Raw genomic sequence first — 21,299 nt, 5'->3', positions numbered from 1 at the left:
TATCCAATTCTGACCGATTTTAATTGCTCCACCATTGGCGGCTGTGCCTTCAGCTGCCTAGGCCCCAAGCCCTGGAATTCCCTCCCTAAACCTCTCCGCCTCTCTCTCTCCTCCTTTAAGACGTTTCTTAAAACCTGCCTCTTTGACCAAGTTTTTGGTCACCTGTCCTAATATCTCCTTATGTGGCTCGGTGTCAAATTCTGTTTAATAATCGCTCCTGTGAAGCATCTTGGGACGTTTTACCACATGAAAGGCACTATATAAATGCAAGTAGTTGTTGTTGTAATTGTCAGTCTCACTAATATGGCCGTGTTTGGTTACGAGCGGAGTTGGGCTCAGGATTTTTGGGACTCCCCCTATCCACCCTGGCCCTTTCAAACAGCCATTAAATGAAAGAGAAACCAACAAAAAGAATGAGCCACAGGATTGCAATCCTTTAAGTAAAGAGAAAGCCAGTTAGTAAATATTGAAGCTTTGAACAAGGTCAATCGCCTCGAACCCAGTTACACAGAAACTAAATCTCAGCTCACACATCACTCCAGTGGAAATACTGAAAGCTTTAATTGCTGCTGTTCAACCCAGTTTACCAATCAGAACAAAACAGTCTCCACAATCAGAATAAAGTGGGATAATGAAGAGAGAAGTGAGGAGTAATCCTTATTTAATAAACGACAAACCCGACTGTTTTATACAAACCTACAGTCTGTATCAAAGTGTAGAAGAAACAGATCCAAACAGGGTGAATGATCCCGTCTCGACTGGTTCCAATCTTATTGTGAACTATTCCACTGATGAAATATTTTCTGTATCATTTGGCTTTTGTGTATTTCACATGTAAATAAATCTGACCAAGTGCACGAGTGTCTATTGGTGGGAGATGTCCCATCTTTAAATATTGTGAGGGAGGGAGGGAGTGTGAGGGAAGGAGGGAAAGGGTGAGTGAGTAAGTGAGTGAATGTGAGTGAGTGAGTGCGTGAGCGTGAGAGACAGTGCATGAGTGTGAGCGAGTGTGAGTGAGTGAGAGTGAGAGTGAATGCGTGAGTGAGAGTGAGTGTGTGAGTGGGAGGGGAGTGAGTGGGAGGGGAGTGAGTGGGAGGGGAGTGAGTGGGAGGGGAGTGAGTGTGTGAGTGAGTAAGAGTGTGAGTGAGTGAGAGAGTGAGTGAGTATGAGTGCGTAAACGAGTGCGTGTGTGAGTGAGTGAGTGAATGAACAAGTGAGTAAGAGAGTGTGAGCGAGGAAGTGAGTGTGTGAGTGAGTGAATGAGTGAGTGAGTGAGTGAACGAGTGAGTGAATGAGTGAGTGAGTGAGTGAACGAGTGAGTAATTGAGTGAGTTTGTGAGTGAACGAGGGAGTGAATGAGTGAGGGTGGTGAACGAGGGAGTGAATGAGTGAGGGAGGTGAGCGAGGGAGTGAGTGAGTGAGTGAACGGTGAAGCAAATTCTGTTTTGAAGGTTGAGGCAAGGGGAAGGCCAGGAAGGATGGGGCTTGTCGTTTGTGTGGGGGAGGCTGAACACCGAGAGAGGAAGAGAACAAGGTGGGGAATGGGGGAAATGGAAGGAAAAGGAAAGAGAAACCAACAAAAAGAATGAGCCACAGGATTGCAATCCTTTAAGTAAAGAGAAAGCCAGTTAGTAAACACCTACGGCCACACTAGTCTGAAAACGTCTGATCTCGGAAGCTGAGCAGAGTCAGGCCTGGTTAGTACTTGGATGGGAGACCGCCTGGGAATACCAGGTGCAGTCGGCTTTTGCTGCCGCCACAGGCTGCTCTCAGCGACACACATTCACACTGCTGTTAATCACCAAGCCTCCCTGCCAGCTCCTGCACTCTCTCACTCTCTCTCTCTTTTTTCCCATTTCTTTGCTGCACATTCTCCTGCTGCCAGACAAAGGGAAGGGGATCGAGACAGAGTGAAAAATACACAAGAAACTAAGCTGGTGAAAAAACACACACAAAGCAGGAAGCCTTTGAGTAGAGTGAACCAAAGCAGCCAATCGCCTGAAAGTACCGTGCAGGGAAGGACTGCTCTGTATTTTAGGGGGAGAAGAATAAACCTGAAAGAGTATTTCACGTATAGACCAGAAGAGCATTCTGATGTGTTATTTGTGGATGTGTTATTCTGAAGGGAATTTAAGGATGGTATTTTTGAACCAGTTTTTGAAGTTCAATAGGTTAATATATGTGGTAGGAGACGAAGTGTACTTTAATTTCTGAAGCTAATAAATGGTAAAGGAATGATTGTACAGTACAAAGGAGCGATCACAATGTTGTAAATGTCTTTAACAAGGGATCCATCTAATAAATTTTTTAAAAAGCCCACCTGGGAAGTTAAGCAGAGTCCGGCCTGGTTAGTATTTGTTTGGGAGACTGCCTGGGAATACCAGGGGCAGGAGGCCTTTCTTCTGAGCAGAGGCTGCGAGCTGTTCTGCACCTTGACACTGCCTTCATTTCAGTCTTTTTCCTCAAAGCTTATGCACCCTCTCTCTCTCTATCCTGCTCCCGCTCTCTATCTCCCGCGCTCTCTCTCGCGCTCTCTCACTTCATTTCCTTGCAGTAAATCGGGACCATGAGCTGCTTTTATCCATGTGCGGAATGGTCCACATCTTCTGCTCTGAGTTGGGCAAATGTGACTAGGATTGGGGTCTGGACTTGTGCCTTTTATAAACTGCGGGGCCGGAGAGAGGAGAAAAGGCTGCTCCCCGATTGTGTGTATTTTGAGCAATGAGGGAGCAACGTTTTTGTCGGAGTGAGTGAGTGAGTGAGTGAATTCATAGTATGATACAGCACAGAAGGCGGCCATTCGGCCCATCGTGCCTGTGCCGGCTCTTTGAAAGAGCTATCCAAGTAGTCCCATTCCCCCACTCTCTCCCCATAGCCCTGTAAACTTTTTCCCTTCAAGTATTTATCCAATTCCCTTTTGAAAGTTATTATTGAATCTGCTTCCACCGCCCTTTCAGGCAGTGAATTCCAGATCAGAACAACTCAGTTAAAAAATGTTTCCTTGTGTTGCCTCTGGCTCTTTTGCCGATCACCTTAAATCTGTGTCCTCTGGTTCCCGACCCTTCTGCCACTGGAAACAGTTTCTCCTTATTTACTCTATCAAAACCCCTCATGATTTTGAACACCTCTATCAAATCTCCCCTTAACCTTCTCTGTTCCAAGGGGAACAACCCCAGCTTCTCCAGTCTCTCCACATAACTGAAGTCCCTCATCCCTGGGACCATTCCAGTAAATCTCCTCCACACCCTCTCCAAGGCCTTCACATCCTTCCTAAAGTGTGAAGCCCAGAATTGAACACAATCCTCCAGCTGAGGCCCAACCAGTGAATTATGAAGGTTCAGCAAAACTTCCTTGCTTTTGTGCTCTATCCCTCTATTAATAAAGCCCAGGATCCCATATGGTTTTTTTACAGCCTTCTCAACTTGTCCTGCCACCTTCAAATATTTGTGTACATACACCCCCAGGTCTCTCTGTTCCTACACCCCCTTTAGAATTGTACCATTTAGTTTATATTGCCTCTCCTCATTCTTTCACCAATCTGTCTCTGTCCTCCTGAAGTCTGTTGCTATCCTCCACACTGTTTACTACATTTCTGAGTTTCGTGTCATCTGCAAACTTTGAAATTATCCCCTCTATACGCAAGTCCAGGCCATTAATATATATCAAAACGAGCAGTGGTCCTAATACTGACCCCTGGGGAACACCACTGTATATTTCCCTCCAGTCTGAGAAACAACCGTTCACCACTACTTTCTGTCCCTTAGCCAATTCTGTATCCAGGCTGCTCCTGTCCCTTTAATCCCAATGGGCTAATTTTGTTAACAAGTCTATTATACCTTTTGAAAGTCCATATACATAACATCAACCGCACTACCCTCATCAACCCTCTCCGTTACTTCATCAAAGAACTCAAGTTAGTCAAACACAATTTCCTTTAACAAATCTGTGCTGACTTTCATTTATTAGCCCAGACTTTTCCAGGTGCCAATTGAACAGTATATTTCCAACCCAGTGAGGAAGGAGGCATTGCTGGATCTGGTCCTGGGGAATGAGGTGGGTCAAGTGGGGCAAGTGTCAGTGGGGGACATTTAGGGAACAGTGATCATAATATCATAAGGTTTAGATTATTAATGGAAATGACAAGGAACAATCTGGAGTAAAAATACTCAATTGGAGGAGGGCCAGTTTCAGTGGGTTGAGAACGGACCTGGCCCGGGTAAATTGGAGTCAAAGATTGGACAGGCAAAACTGTAATTGAACAAAGGGTGGTCTTTAAAGAGGGGATTGTTCGGGTACAGAGGAGGTACATTCCCACGAGGGGGAAAGGTAGGACAAGTAAATCCTGAGCTCCCTGGATGAGGAAAGTGATATAGTGAGTAAGATGAGGCAGAAAAAAGGGGGTGTATGACAGGTGTCAGGTTGATAACACAAGTGAGAACCAGGCAGAATATAGAAAGTTCAGAGGGGAAGTGAAAAGGGAAATAAGAGGGGCAAAGAGAGAGCATGAGAATAGACCAGCGGCTAACATAAAAGGGAATCCAAAAGCCTTCTACAGGCATGTAAACAATAAACGGGTAGTAAGAGAAGGGGTGGGGCTGATTAGGGACCATAAAGGAGATCTACTCATGGAGGCAATAGGGATGTCCGAGGTATTAAATGAGCACTTTGCATCGATCTTTACCCAGGAAGAAGATGCTGCCAGAGTCTCAGTAAAGGAAGATATAGTTAAGATACTGGATGGGCTAAAAATTGATAAAGAAGAGGTACTTGAAAGGCTAGCTGTACTTAAAATAGATAAATCTTGTTGAAGTTGTACAAGACATTAGTTAGGCCACACTTGGAATACTGTGTACAGTTCTGGTCACCCTATTATAGAAAGGATATTATTAAACTAGAAAGAGTGCAGAAAAGATTTACTAGGATGCTACCGGGACTTGATGGTTTGACTTATAGGGAGAGGTTGGATAGACTGGGACTTTTTTCCCTGGAGAGTAGGAGGTTAAGGGGTGATCTTATAGAAGTCTATAAAATAATGAGGGGCATAGATAAGGTAGATAGTCAAAATCTTTTCCCAAAGGTAGGGGAGTCTATAACGAGGGGGCATAGATTTAAGGTGAGAGGGGAGAGATACAAAAGGGTCCAGAGGGGCAATTTTTTCACTCAAAGGGTGGTGAGTGTCTGGAACGAGCTGCCAGAGGCAGTAGTAGAGGCGGGTACAATTTTGTCTTTTAAAAAGCATTTGGACAGTTACATGGGTATAGAGGGATATGGGCCAAGTGCAGGCAATTGGGACTAGCTTAGTGGTATAAACTGGGCGACATGGACATGTTGGGCCGAAGGGCCTGTTTCCATGTTGTAAACTTCTATGATTCTATGATTCTAAATCACCCGGTCCGGATGGGATGCATCCGAGGTTGCTGAGGGAAGTAAGGGTGGAAATTGCGGAGGTACTGGCCATAATCTTCCAAACATCCTTAGATATGGGGGTGGTGCCAGAGGACTGGAGAATTGCAAATGTTACACCCTTGTTCAAAAAAGGGTGTAAGGATAAACCTAGCAACTACAGGCCAGTCAGTTTAACCTCAGTGGTGGGGAAACTTTTAGAAACGATAATCCGGGACAGAATTAACAGTCATTTGGACAAGTGTAGATTGATTAGGGAAAGTCAGCACGGATTTGTTAAAGGCAAATCGTGTTTAACTAACATAATTGAGTTTTTTGATGAGGTAACAGAGAGGGCTGATGAGGGTAGTGTGGTTGATGTTGTGTATATGGAGGGCTGATGAGGGTAGTGTGGTTGATGTTGTGTATATGGACTTTCAAAAGGCGTTTGATAAAGTGCCATATAATAGGCTTGTCAGCAAAGTTAAAGCCCATGGAATAAAAGGGGCAGTGACAGGAAACAGAGAGTAGTGGTGAACGGTTGTTTTTCGGACTGGAGGGAGGTGTACAGTGGTGTTCCCCAGGGGTCGGTGCTGGGACCACTGCTTTCCTTGATATATATTAATGACTTGGACTTGGGTATACAGGGCACAATTTCAAAATTTGCCATGTCACAAAACTTGGAAGTGTAGTGAACAGTGAGGAGGATAGTGATAGACTTCAAGAGGATATAGACAGGCTGGTGGAATGGGCGGACATGTGGCAGACCCAAGCCCACTCGATGCTGCAAAGTCCTCCTCACTAACATCTGGGGACTTGTGCCAAAATTGGGAGAGCTGTCCCACAGACTAGTCAAGCAACAGCCTGACATAGCCATACTCACAGAATCATACCTTCCAGCCAACATCCCAGACTCTTCCATCACCATCCCTGGGTATGTCCTGATCCACCGGCAGGACAGACCCACCAGAGGTGGCGGTACAGTGATATACAGTCAGGAGGGAGTGGCCCTGGGAGTCCTCAACATTGACTCTGGACCCCATGAAATCTCATGGCATCAGGTCAAACATGGGAAAGGAAACCTCCTGCTGATTACCACCTACCGTCCTCCCTCAGCTGATGAATCAGTCCTCCTCCATGTTGAACACCACTTGGAGGAAACACTGAGGGTAGCAAGGGCACAGAATGTACTCTGGGTGGGGGACTTCAATGTCCATCACCAAGAGTGGCTCGGTAGCACCACGACTGACCGAGCTGGCCGAGTCCTGAAGGACACAGCTGCCAGACTGGGCCTGTGGCAGGTGGTGAGTGAACCAACACAAGGGAAAAACTTACTTGACCGCGTCCTCACCAATCTACCGGTCACAAATGCATCTGTCCATGACAGTATTGGTAGGAGTGACCACCGCACAGTCCTCGTGGAGACGAAGTCCCGTCTTCGCACTGAGGACACTATCCAACGTGTTGTGTGGCACTACCACCGTGCTAAAGGGGATAGATTCAGAACAGATCTAGCAGCTCAAAACTGGGCATCCATGAGGCGCTGTGGGCCATCAGCAGCAGCAGAATTGTATTCCAGCACAATCTGTAACCTCATGGCCCGGCATATTCCTCACTCTACCATTACCAACAAGCCAGGGGATCAACCCTGGTTCAATGAGGAGTGTAGAAGAGCATGCCAGGAGCAGCACCAGGCGTACCTAAAAATGAGGTGCCAACCTGGTGAAGCTACAACTCAGGACTACATGCATGCTAAACAGTGGAAGCAACATGCTATAGACTGAGCTAAGTGATTCCACAACCAAAGGATCAGATCAAAGCTCTGCAGTCCTGCCACATCCAGTCGTGAATGGTGGTGGACAATTAAACAACTAACAGGAGGAGGAGGCTCTGCAAACATCCCCATTCTCAATGATGGCGGAGTCCAGCATGTGAGTGCAAAAGACAAGGCTGAAGTGTTTGCAACCATCTTCAGCCAGAAGTGCCGAGTGGACGATCCATCTCAGCCTCCTCCCGATATCCCCACCATTACAGAAGCCAGTCTTCAGCCAATTCGATTCACTCCACGTGATATCAAGAAACGGCTGAGTGCACTGGATACAGCAAAGGCTATGGGCCCCGACAACATCCCAGCTGTAGTGCTGAAGACTTGTGCTCCAGAACTAGCTGCGCCTCTAGCCAAGCTGTCCCAGTACAGCTACAACACTGGCATCCACCCAACAATGTGGAAAATTGCCCAGGTATGTCCTGTCCACAAAAAGCAGGACAAATCCAATCCGGCCAATTACCGCCCCATCAGTCTACTCTCAATCATCAGCAAAGTGATGGAAGGTGTCGTCGACAGTGCTATCAAGCGGCACTTACTCACCAATAACCTGCTCACCGATGCTCAGTTTGGGTTCCGCCAGGACCACTCGGCTCCAGACCTCATTACAGCCTTGGTCCAAACATGGACAAAAGAGCTGAATTCCAGAGGTGAAGTGAGAGTGACTGCCCTTGACATCAAGGCAGCATTTGACCGAGTGTGGCACCAAGGAGCCCTAGTAAAATTGAAGTCAACGGGAATCAGGGGGAAAGCTCTCCAGTGGCTGGAGTCATACCGAGCACAAAGGAAGATGGTAGTGGTTGTTGGAGGCCAATCATCTCAGCCCCAGGACATTGCTGCAGGAGTTCCTCAGGGCAGTGTCCAAGGCCCAACCACCTTGGGCTGCTTCATCAATAACCTTCCCTCGATCATAAGGTCAGAAATGGGGATGTTCTCTGATGACTGCACAGTGTTCAGTTCCATTCGCAACCCCTCGGATAATGAAGCAGTCCGAGCCCGCATGCAGCAAGACCTGGACAACATCCAGGCTTGGGCTGATAAGTGGCAAGTAACATTCGTGCCAGATAAGTGCCAGGCAATGACCATCTCCAACAAGAGAGAGTCTAACCACCTTCCCTTGACATTCAATGGCATTACCATCGCTGAATCCCCCACCATCAACATCCTGGGGGTCACCATTGACCAGAAACTTAACTGGACCAGCCATATAAATACTGTGGCTACAAGAGCAGGTCAGAGGCTGGGTATTCTGCGGCGAGTGACTCACCAAAGCCTTTCCACCATCTACAAGGCACAAGTCAGGAGTGTGATGGAATACCCACCACTTGCTCGGATGAGTGCAGCTCCTACAACACTCAAGAAGCTCGACACCATCCAAGATAAAGCAGCCCGCTTGATTGGCATCCCATCCACCACCCTAAACATTCACTCCCTTCACCACCAGCGCACAGTGGCTGCAGTGTGTACCATCCACAGGATGCACTGCAGCAACTCGCCAAGGCTTCTTCGACAGCACCTCCCAAACCCGCGACCTCTACCACCTAGAAGGACAAGGGCAGCAGGTACATGGGAACAACACCACTTGCACGTTCCCCTCCAAGTCACACACCATCCCGACTTGGAAATATATCGCCGTTCCTTCATCGTCGCTGGGTCAAAATCCTGGAACCCCCGACCTAACAGCACTGTGGGAGAACCGTCACCACACGGACTGCAGCGGTTCAAGAAGGCGGCTCACCACCACCTTCTCAAGGGCAATTAGGGATGGGCAATAAATGCCGGCCTCGCCAGCGACGCCCACATCCCATGAATGAATAAAAAAAATGAAATTTAACGCAGAGAAGTGCGAAGTGATACATTTTGGCAGGAAGAACGAGGAGAGGCAATATAAATTCGAGGGCACAAACCTAAAAGGGATACAGGAACAGAGAGATCTGGGGGTATATGTTCATAAATCACTGAAGGTGACAGGACAGGTTGAGAAAGCGGTTAAAAAAGCACGGGATCCTGGGCTTTATAAATAGAGGCATAGAGTACAAAAGCAAGGAAGTCATGATGAACCTTTATAAAACACTGGTTCGGCCACAGCTGGAGTATTGTGTCCAATTCTGGGCATCGCACTTTAGGAAAGATGTGAAGGCCTTAGAGAGGGTGCAGAAGAGATTTACTAGAATGATTCCAGGGATGAAGGACTTTAGTTACATGGATAGACTGGAGAAGCTGGGGTTGTTCTCCTTGGAACAGAGAAGGTTGAGAGGAGATTTGATCGAGGTGTTCAAAATCATGAAGGGTCCAGACAGAGTAGATAGAGAGAAACTGTTCCCATTGGTGGAAGGGTCAAGGACCAGAGGTCATAGATTTAAGGTGATTGGCACAAGATCCAAAGGTGACATGGGGAGAAACTTTTTTACCCAGCGAGTGGTTATGATCTGGATGCACTGCCCGAGGGGGTGGTGGAGGCAGATTCAATCATGGTCTTCAAAAGGGAACTGGATAAATACTTGAAGGAAAAAATTTGCAGGGCCACAGGGAAAGAGAGGGGGAGTGGGACTGGATGGATTGGTCTTGCTGAGAGCGGGCATGGGCTTGATGGGCTGAATGCCTCCTTCTGTTCTGTAACCTATGATTCTAATTGATTTTGTCCCAGATTATTGTCTCAGTTTCCCCAACACTGACGTTAGACTGACTGGCCTGTAATTGCTGGGTTTATCCCTCTCCCCTTTTTGTGAACAGGGGTGTAACATTTGCAATCCTCCAATCCTCTGGCATCATTCCCATATTTAAGGAGGATTGGAAGATTGTGGCCAGAGCCTCCGCAATTTCCACCCTTACTTCCCTCAGTAACCGAGGATGCATCAAATCCAGACCGGGTGACTTTTCGACCCCGAGTGCTGCCGACCTTTGAAGTCCCTCCCTCGATATCTATATTTATCCGATCCAATATCATTACTACCTCCTCCTTCACTGCTACATGGCAGCATCCTCTCCTCTAGTGAAGACCGATGTGAATTCTCATTCAGTCTCTCAGCCATTCCCTCTGCCTCCACAAATGGATCTTTTTTGTCCTCAATCGGCCCCACGCTTCCTTTGACTTCCCTTTTACTATTTATATTTTTATAAAGACTTCTGGGTTCCTTTTATGTTATCCGCTAATCTATTAATTAATTGGGAAAATCGATCTATTAATTAATTGGCAAAAGTGGTGAGATAACGAGAACTGCCTGAAAGGGCGGTGGAAGCAGATTCATTAATAACTTTCAAACGGAACTGGATAAATACTTGAAGGGGAAAACTTTGCAGGGCTACGGGGAGAGAGTAGGGGGAGAGTTGGACTCATTGGATCGCTCTTTCAAAGAGCAGACACAGGCATGATGGGCTGAATTGCTGTATGACTAGGAGTACGGGTGTGACCCAGGGTATCCCTCGTTATACCTGTACCCCAGTTATACTCGTACCCCTAGTCACACCCGTGCCCCTGTGCACACCAGAATCCCGTGTCACCCCCGTACCCATCGACACATCTGTACCCCATGTCATTCCCATACACTAGTCACACTCGTACCTCGTTATACCTGTGTTCATCATACTGAACCCCTAGGTACACCCGCACCCCCAGTCACACCTCGTTTTACCCCTAGTTACACCGGTACCTCTTTATAACCGTGCCCCTAGTGACACCCGTACACCGTCATATCTGTAACCCTCATCACACACGTACCCCTCGTCACACACCTACATTAGTCATACCCATACCCCATTATACCCATCACACACGTACCCCTCGTCACACCCCTATGTTAATCATACCCATACCCCATTATACCCATCACACACGTACCCCTCGTCACACCCCTATGTTAATCATACCCGTACCCCATTATACCCGTCACACACGTACCCCTCGTCACACCCCTACGTTAATCATACCCGTACCCCATTATACCCGTCACACACGTACCCCTCGTCACACCCCTACGTTAATCATACCCATACCCCATTATACCCGTCACACACGTACCCCTCGTCACACCCCTACGTTAATCATACCCATACCCCATTATACCCGTCACACACGTACCCCTCGTCACACCCCTACGTTAATCATACCCATACCCCATTATACCCGTCACACATGTACCCCTCGTCACACCCCTACGTTAATCATACCCGTACCCCATTATACCCATCACACATGTACCCCTCGTCACACCCCTACGTTAATCATACCCGTACCCCATTATACCCATCACACACGTACCCCTCGTCACACACCTACGTTAGTCATACCCATACCCCATTATACCCGTCACACCCGTACCCCATTATACTCGTACCCCCAGTCATACCGCACCCCGAGACACCCCCATACCCCTAGGTGTCCTGTACCCCAGTTACACCCATACCCCAATATTTCCGTAACCCCAGTCCACTCGTAACCCTAGTGACACCCGTACCCCCAGTCACACCTGTACCCTGTCACACCCGTACCCCATTACTCCTGTACCCCTTAGTCACTCCCATACCCAGATCTTTCTGGACTAGTAGGGGAATCAGGGGATATGGAGATCGGGGTGAAAGTGGAGTTGAGGTTGAAGATCAGCCACGATCTGAATGAATCGTAGAACATTTACGGCACAGGCGGCCATTCGGCCCATCGTGTCTGCGCCTAATCCGTAGCCCTGTAGGTTACAGCACTTCAGGTGCTCATCCAGGCAGTGAGTTCCAGACCCCCACCACCCTCTGGGTGAAAAGATTTCTCCTCAGCTCCGCTCTAATCCTTCTACCAATCACTTTAAATCTATGCCTCCTGCTTATTGACCGCTCTGCTAAGGGAAATAGGTCCTTCCTATCCACTCTCTCTGGGCTGCTCATAATTTTATACACCTCAATTAAATCTCCCCTCAGCCTCCTCTGTTCCAAAGAAAACAACCCCAGCCTATCCGATCTCTCCTCATAGCTAAAATTCTCCAGTCCTGACAACATCTCCGTAAATCTCCTCTGCACCCTCTCCAGTGCAATCACATCCTTCCTGTAATGTGGTGACCAGAACTGTACACAGTACTCAAGCTGTGGCCTAACCAGTGTTTTATACAGTTCCAGCATAACTTCCCCGCTCTTATATTTTATACCTCAGCTAATAAAGGAAAGTATTCCATATGCCTTTTTAACCACCTTATCTACCTGTCCTGCTACCTTCAGGGATCTGTGGACATGCACCCCAAGGTCCCTCACTTCCTCTACACCTCTCAGTATCCTCCCATTTATTGTGTATTCCCTTGCCCTGTTGGCCCTCCCTAAATGCATTACCTCACACTTCTCTGGATTGAATTCCATTTGCCACTTTTCTGCCCACCTGACCAGTCCATTGATCTCTTCCTGCAGTCTACAGCTTTCCTCCTCACTATCAGCCACACGGCCAATTTTTGTATCATCTGCAAACTTCTTAATCATTCCCCCTACATTTAAGCCCAAATCATTAATATATATCCCAAAAAGTAAGGGACCTCGTACTGAGCCTTGCAGAACCCCACTGGAAACATCCTTCCAGTCACAAAAACACCCGACCATTACCCTTTGCTCCCTGCCACTGAGCCAATTTTGGATCCAATTTGCCACTTTCCCTTTGATGCCATTGGCTTTTACTTTTTTGACCAGTCTACAACGTGGGACGTTGTCAAAAGCCTTGCGAAAATCCATGTAGACTACATCAAACGCACTACCCTCATCGACCCTCCTTGTTACCTCCTCAAAAAATTCATTCAATCAAGTTAGTCAGACACGACCTTCCCTTAACAAATCCATGCTGACTGTCCTTGATTAGTCCGTGCCTTTCTAAATGACGATTTATCCTGTCCCTCAGAATTGATTCCAATAATTTGCCCACCACCGATGGTTAGACTGACTGGCCTGTAATTACTCGGTCTATCCCTTTCTCCCTTTTTACACAACGGCACAACATTAGCAGTCCTCCAGTTCTCCAACACCTCGCCTGTAGCCAGTGAGAATTGGAAAATGATGGTCAGAGCCTCCGCTATTTCCTCCCTTGCTTCTCTGAACAGCCTGGGATACATTTCATCTGGGCCTGGCGATTTATCTACTTTCAAAGATGCTAATCCCCTTAATACTTCCTCTCTCACTATGTTTATCCCATCCAATATTTCACACTCCTCCTCCCAATAAACAATCTCTGCATCGTCCCTCTCTTTTGTGAAGACAGACGCAAAGTATTCATTAAGAACCATATCCACATCTTCCGCCTCCACACACAGGTTACCTTTTTGGTCTCTAATAGGCCCTACTCTTTCCTTAGTTATCCTCTTGCTCATTATATATTTATAAAACATCTTTCTGTTTTCCTTGATTTTACTTGCCAGTATTTTTTCATGCCCTCTCTTTGTTTTCCTAATTTCCTTTTTAATTTCACCCCTGCACTTTCTATAATCCTCCAGGCTTTCTGTAGTATTGAGATCTCGGTGTCTGATATAAGTTTCCCTTTTCTGCCTTATCTCACCCTGTATGCTCCTCAACATCCAAGGGGCTCTAGATTTGGCAGCCCCACCCTTTTTCTTTGTGGGAACATGTTGACTCTGAACCCTCACTATCTCCCCCTTGAATGTCTCCCACTGCTCTAACACTGATTTACCTTCAAGTAGCTGTTTCCAGTCCATTTTTGCTAAATCACTTCTCAGCTGAGTAAAATTTGCCTTTCCCCAATTGAGAACTTTTACTCCTGTTCTATCTTTGTCCTTTTCCATAACTATTCTAAATCTAACTGAATTATGATCACGACCACCAAAATGCTCTCCCACTGATACTCCTTCCACCTGCCCAGCCTCATTCCCTAAAACTAAACCCAGAACTGCTCCCTCTCTCATTGGGCTTGCTATATACTGGCTAAAAAAGTTCTCCTGAAAGCAATTTAAGAATTCTGCACCCTCTATACCTTTTACACTGTTTGTGTCCCAGTTAATATTCGGGTAGTTGAAATCCCCTATTGCTGCCCTATTGTTTTTGCACTTCTCAGAAATTTGCCTATATATTTGCTCTTCTATCTCCCTCTGACTGTTTGGGGGTCTATAGTACACTCCCAGTATGACTGCCCCTTTTTTGTTTTTTAGCTCAACCCATAAGGCCTCATTTGATGATCCTTCCATATTGTTGTAGCGACAGTCTCCATCACCATTCAAATCACCCATGCCGAGTCTGGAGAGCCTCGCGTAAGCAGGGTTTATTCAAGTGTATGCAGGGGAGAGCCTTAGCGAGCCAAAGGTCTCTCCGATTAAACAATTTCATCAGGTTTTATACACAGTACGGTTGATGCTGTCTGTTGGCCTCACAGATGTGACCACCGAGGTCCCACCTATACCTTGCCCAGTCATCATGGAGTCTCCCCTGGGCGTGGGAGCAGATGTCCCTGTTATCTCAACTGTCTTAAGCTCTTACTTCTGCCTTTCTACGGTTTACCATTCTCCTTATCCGGTGTCCGAGGTCTCCCATTATTAACTTCGTCCACTGTCGTCGTTCCAAGATTTGGTGAAAGCACGTTGATGATAACTGCCACAGTTAAACTGCTGACACTCGGCTTTTTGGTCAAGCTTCCCATCATGCCTTGCGGTCACACTGTTTATACTGAAGTTGTGCTGAGACAAAGATTATACACTCACCTCTTACATCAGCATTAACATCGCAAAGCCCGTAATTCTTTAGTTGCCGCAATGATATCATCCCTCCTCACAGATGCAATTGTTCCTTTAACCAAAATTGCACCCCCTCTCCTTTTTTATCCCCTATCTTGTCTGAAAACCCTGTAACCAGTAACGCTGAGTAGCGACACTCCTGCCCCTCTTTAAGCCATGTTTCTGTAATAGCTAAGATGTCGTACTGCCACGTGTCTATCTGTGCCCTCAGCTCATCTGCCTTATTCACTATACTCCTTGCATTGAGGTATAAACCATTGAGCACTGCCAAACTCCATTGCTGTTTATTTTCTAACCTTTGTTTCCTCTGCCTTCCTAAGTCACTTACTAATTTTCTGCCTTCTATTTCCAGTTCTGATTCTGTCCCATCTGAATCTCCTCTCAGGTTCCGATCCCCCTGCCAAGTTAGTTTAAACCCTCCCCAACAGCACTCGCAAACCTCCCCGTGAGGATATTGCTCCCGGCCCTGTTGAGGTGCAACCCGTCCGGTTTGTACAGGTCCCAACTCCCCAGAACTGGTCCCAATGCCCCAGGAATCTAAAGCCCTCCCTCCTGCACCATCTCTCCAGCTACGCATTCATCTGCTCCATCCTCCTATTTCTATACTCACTAGCGAGTGGCACCGGGAGTAATCCGGAGATTACTACCCTTGAGGTCCTGCCTGTTAATCTCATTCCTAACTCCTTATACCCTGGCTACAGGACCTCATCCCTCTTTCTACCTATGTCGCTGGTACCGATATGGACCACGACCTCTGGCTGTTCACCCTCCCACCCCGCCCAGAATGTTCTGCAGCCGCTCAGTGACATCCTTGACCCTTGAATGGCAGAGCGGGCTCGAGAGGCCGTATTGCCTGCTCCTATTTCTTATGATGTTCTCTACCCATTCCCCTACCCTCCCCATTCCCGTACCTGTACCCCATCCCGTACCCCTACCCTACCCCGACCCGTACCTGTACCCCATCCCGTACCCCTACCCTACCCCGACCCACACCTGTACCCCATCCCGTACCCCTACCCTACCCCGACCCATACCTGTACCCCATCCCGTACCCCTACCCTACCCCGACCCATACCTGTACCCCATCCCGTACCCCTACCCTACCCCGACCCATACCTGTACCCCATCCCGTACCCCTACCTGTTACCCCATGCCGACCCATTCCACTGACCAATCTGACCGCTCACAGCACTCGGGCTATTCCTCGACCTCAGACTGTGAACCAAGGGGCAGGAATCAACACAGGGCAAAGGCTGATCACGAGCAATGCCACGGGAAGTGGTCTAATGCTGATCTAACCTCCCTCGCTGGTCGGGCACCTGGACACACTGCCTGGGGTGGCACTGATCTACACAGACCCCACTGACCCACAGAGACCAGGAGGCCCTGGATTGCCAGCTGGGGCGACAGTAGGCGCAAAACAGGGACACTCAGCCCCCCGGGGCCAGAGAGGGGGGGGACACTCAGCCCCCCGGGGCCAGAGAGGGGGGGGGACACTCAGCCCCCCGGGGCCAGAGAGGGGGGGGGACACTCAGCCCCCCGGGGCCAGAGAGGGGGGGGGACACTCAGCCCCCCGGGGCCAGAGAGGGGGGGGGACACTCAGCCCCCCGGGGCCAGAGAGGGGGGGGGAACACTCAGCCCCCCGGGGCCAGAGAGGGGGGGGGGACACTCAGCCCCCCGGGGCCAGAGAGGGGGGGGGAACACTCAGCCCCCCGGGGCCAGAGAGGGGGGGGGAACACTCAGCCCCCCGGGGCCAGAGAGGGGGGGGGACACTCAGCCCCCCGGGGCCAGAGAGGGGGGGGGACACTCAGCCCCCCGGGGCCAGAGAGGGGGGGGGACACTCAGCCCCCCGGGGCCAGAGAGGGGGGGGGACACTCAGCCCCCCGGGGCCAGAGAGGGGGGGGGACACTCAGCCCCCCGGGGCCAGAGAGGGGGGGGGACACTCAGCCCCCCGGGGCCAGAGAGGGGGGGGGACACTCAGCCCCCCGGGGCCAGAGAGGGGGGGGGGACACTCAGCCCCCCCGGGGCCAGAGAGGGGGGGGGGACACTCAGCCAGGGGACCTGCTCCTGGTACCAGCCTTGCTGGAGTGTGTTTGTGTGAGTGTTGACTGTACACAGGATGGGGGCGGTGGGAGGGGACCGGGGACGGTGGGGGGGGACCGGGGACCGGGGACGGTGGGGGGGGACCGGGGACGGTCAGGGTTGAGGTTTGGAGAACGAGCTCTCAGTCCAGGGACCGGTGAGGGGGTCGGCACCACTCGAATTGTGACACCGTTCACAACCTCAGCACCGCACGGCCAATGAGGCAGTTTTAAAGTGTAGTCACTGATGTCATGAAGGGAGACGTGTCAGACCATTTACACACAGCAAGATCCCATGAACAGCAAGGAGATAGTGAGCTGGTGAGCCGTTCTTTGGTGGAGGTTCTTTGCTCAGCTATAAACTGGACAACCCGAGACCATCAGTCCACACGGTGGGTTTTATCGGGTGATTTATTGTCTCTCTGGATCGCTCCTTATTTTAATTCTGTGACAAGCCACTCTACCTCACACACACACACACACACACACACACACACACAGACACACACACACACACAGACACACACACAGACACACACACACAGACACACACACACAGACACAGACACACACACAGACACACACACACACACACACACACAGACACACACACAGACACACACAGACACACAGACACACACAGACACACAGTGTTTCGAAGGCATCAGTTCCAGTTTGCTCTTGTCTGCTTGTCCTGATGACCGCAGGCTGCTCACTGACTCTGGTTAATGCGGGTCAGGTTCCTCATCTGTGCAACCAAAATGAAAAAGGGAACAGTCATTATACCAGGTGAAGGCGTTTCCTGGGGCTGTCAAATACTTTGCCTAAGTTACCGTTCTTGATATATGATCCCAGACAAAGAGTGCCAGGAGGCTATTCAACTGCAGAGGGCATCCTGTTCTGAGGGGCTCCCGTTCTGAGGGGCTCCCATACCGAGTGACACATGTCCGAACCCGCATGCAGCAAGACCTGGACAACATACAGGCTTGGGCTCATAAGTGGCAAGTAACATTCGCACCAGACAAGTGCCAGGCAATGACCATCTCCAACAAGAGAGAGTCCAACCACCTCCCCTTGATATTCAACGGCATTACCATCGCCGAATCCCCCACCATCAACATCCTGGGGGTCACCATTGACCAGAAACTTAACTGGACCAGCCACATAAATACTGTGGCTACGAGAGCAGGTCAGAGGCTGGGTATTCTGCGGCGAGTGACTCACCTCCTGACTCCCCAAAGCCTTTCCACCATCTACAAGGCACAAGTCAGGAGTGTGATGGAATACTCTCCACGTGCCTGGATGAGTGCAGCTCCAACAACACTGAAGAAGCTCGACACCATCCAGGACAAAGCAGCCCGCTTGATTGGCACCCCATCCACCACCCTAAACATTCACTCCCTTCACCACTGGCGCACTGTGGCTGCAGTGTGTACCATCCACAGGATGCACTGCAGCAACTCGCCAAGGCTTCTTCGACAGCACCTCCCAAACCCGCGACCTCTACCACCAAGAAGGACAAGGGCAGCAGGCACATGGGAACAACACCACCTGCACGTTCCCCTCCAACTCACACACCATCCCGACTTGGAAATATATCGCCGTCCCTTCATCGTCGCTGGGTCAAAATCCTGGAACTCCCTTCCTAACAGCACTGTGGGAGAACCTTCACCACACGGACTGCAGCGATTGAAGAAGGCAGCTCATCACCACCTTCTCAAGGGCAATTAGGGATGGGCAATAAATGCCGGCCTCGCCAGCGACGCCCACATCCAGTTAAACGAAAAAAAAAAATACCAGGTGGGATCAGCCGCACTCAGCACAGGCCCGGCATGAAGCCTGGGCCTTTCCTGCTCTGTGTGAGGGGCTCAGTATCTCACCAGACAATTGGGGGAGGTTAAAGCCTGGGTTTAGCAGCTTATTTCGGTTGTAACTGTGTCACTTACTGTAACTGCTGCTCCAATCAGTCCCTGGAAAACAGCTTCACCTGCAGATCCAGCCTACAGAGAAAAAAATCAGTTCATGTACACAGTTCCTGAGCTGAACAGAGATCGGTACACGTACACAGAGATACTGAACAGAGATCGATTCATGTACAGAGATCGGTACACGTACACAGAGATACTGAACCGAGATCGGTACATGTACACAGAGATACTGAACAGAGATCGATTCATGTACAGAGATCGGTACACGTACACAGAGATACTGAACCGAGATTGGTACACGTACACAGAGATACTGAACCGAGATTGGTACACGTACACAGAGATACTGAACCGAGATCGGTACACGTACACAGAGATACTGAACAGAGATCGATTCATGTACAGAGATCGGTACACGTACACAGAGATACTGAACCGAGATCGGTACACGTACACAGAGATACTGAACCGAGATCGGTACACGTACACAGAGATACTGAACCGAGATTGGTACACGGACACAGAGATACTGAACCGAGATCGGTACACGTACACAGAGATACTGAACCGAGATTGGTACACGTACACAGAGATACTGAACAGAGATCGGTACACGTACACAGAGATACTGAACCGAGATTGGTACACGGACACAGAGATACTGAACCGAGATCGGTACACGTACACAGAGATACTGAACCGAGATCGGTACATGTACACAGAGATACTGAACAGAGATCGATTCATGTACAGAGATAGGTACACGTACACAGAGATACTGAACCGAGATCGGTACACGTACACAGAGATACTGAACCGAGATCGGTACACGTACACAGAGATACTGAACCGAGATTGGTACACGGACACAGAGATACTGAACCGAGATCGGTACACGCACACAGAGATACTGAACCGAGATTGGTACACGTACACAGAGATACTGAACAGAGATCGGTACACGGACACAGAGATACTGAACCGAGATTGGTACACGGACACAGAGATACTGAACCGAGATCGGTACACGTACACAGAGATACTGAACCGAGATCGGTACATGTACACAGAGATACTGAACAGAGATCGATTCATGTACAGAGATAGGTACACGGACACAGAGATAGGGACATGGACACAGAGATTCTGAACAGTATTACAGTTCCATGTGAAAGACGTGTCACGCTGCTTTTAGGGGGCGGTGGGCACTGTGCAGGAGGTATCATGAGGCAGACAAAGTTTCCAGGAGTGGGAGGAATGTGGGGTGGGGTAGACGGGCGGGGGATGGGCTTTAACAGCATCAGGAACAATGAAACAGCAGAGGTTGCACGCTGGTGGGGTCAGGTTGGGAGTGATGGGGTTGGAGAACGAGGTGTCAGCACATGTGGAAGGTGAGTGAGTGAGTGAGTGAGTGTTGCAGGTGTACGAGTGGAGGGTGAGTGAGTGAGTGTTACAGGTGTACGAGTGGAGGATGAGTGAGTGAGTGTTACAGGTGTACGAGTGGAGGGTGAGTGAGTGAGTGTTACAGGTGTACGAGCGGAGGGTGAGTGAGTGAGTGAGTGTTACAGGTGTACGAGTGGAAGGTGAGTGAGTGAGTGTTACAGGTGTACGAGTGGAAGGTGAGTGAGTGAGTGTTACAGGTGTACGAGTGGAAGGTGAGTGAGTGAGTGAGTGTTACAGGTGTACGAGTGGAGGGTGAGTGAGTGAGTGTTGCAGGTGTACGAGGGGAGGGTGAGTGAGTGAGTGAGTGTTACAGGTGTACGAGTGGAGGGTGAGTGAGTGAGTGTTACAGGTGTACGAGTGGAGGGTGAGTGAGTGAGTGTTGCAGGTGTACGAGTGGAGGGTGAGTGAGTGAGTGTTACAGGTGTACGAGTGGAGGATGAGTGAGTGAGTGTTACAGGTGTACGAGTGGAGGGTGAGTGAGTGAGTGTTACAGGTGTACGAGCGGAGGGTGAGTGAGTGAGTGAGTGTTACAGGTGTACGAGTGGAAGGTGAGTGAGTGAGTGTTACAGGTGTACGAGTGGAAGGTGAGTGAGTGAGTGTTACAGGTGTACGAGTGGAAGGTGAGTGAGTGAGTGAGTGTTACAGGTGTACGAGTGGAGGGTGAGTGAGTGAGTGTTGCAGGTGTACGAGGGGAGGGTGAGTGAGTGAGTGAGTGTTACAGGTGTACGAGTGGAGGGTGAGTGAGTGAGTGTGACAGGTGTACGAGTGGAGGGTGAGTGAGTGAGTGTGACAGGTGTACGAGTGGAGGGTGAGTGAGTGAGTGTTACAGGTGTACGAGCGGAGGGTGAGTGCGTGAGTGTTACAGGTGTACGAGTGGAGGGTGAGTGAGTGAGTGTGACAGGTGTACGAGTGGAGGGTGAGTGAGTGAGTGTGACAGGTGTAC

At 49.3% G+C, this 21,299-nt stretch overlaps 1 protein-coding gene across 1 annotated transcript in view; it reads right to left on the bottom strand.

Annotated features, from left to right (window-relative positions):
• Window positions 1-17,378: 17,378 nt before the first annotated feature.
• coq9 (coenzyme Q9 homolog (S. cerevisiae)) overlaps window positions 17,379-21,299 on the bottom strand; it is a 70,001-nt gene continuing 66,080 nt past the window's right edge. Inside the window, 2 exon segments of the mRNA XM_067978595.1 lie at window positions 17,379-17,733; window positions 18,932-18,985. Coding sequence (XP_067834696.1) covers window positions 17,698-17,733; window positions 18,932-18,985 — 90 coding nt within the window. The 3' untranslated portion in view covers window positions 17,379-17,697.

The sequence above is a fragment of the Heptranchias perlo genome, unplaced genomic scaffold, assembly GCF_035084215.1.
Source record: "Heptranchias perlo isolate sHepPer1 unplaced genomic scaffold, sHepPer1.hap1 HAP1_SCAFFOLD_324, whole genome shotgun sequence".
Classification (NCBI taxonomy): Eukaryota; Metazoa; Chordata; class Chondrichthyes; order Hexanchiformes; family Hexanchidae; genus Heptranchias; species Heptranchias perlo.
The sequence above is the reverse complement of the archived record's forward strand: the minus strand, read 5'-3'. Positions and strand labels throughout refer to the sequence as shown.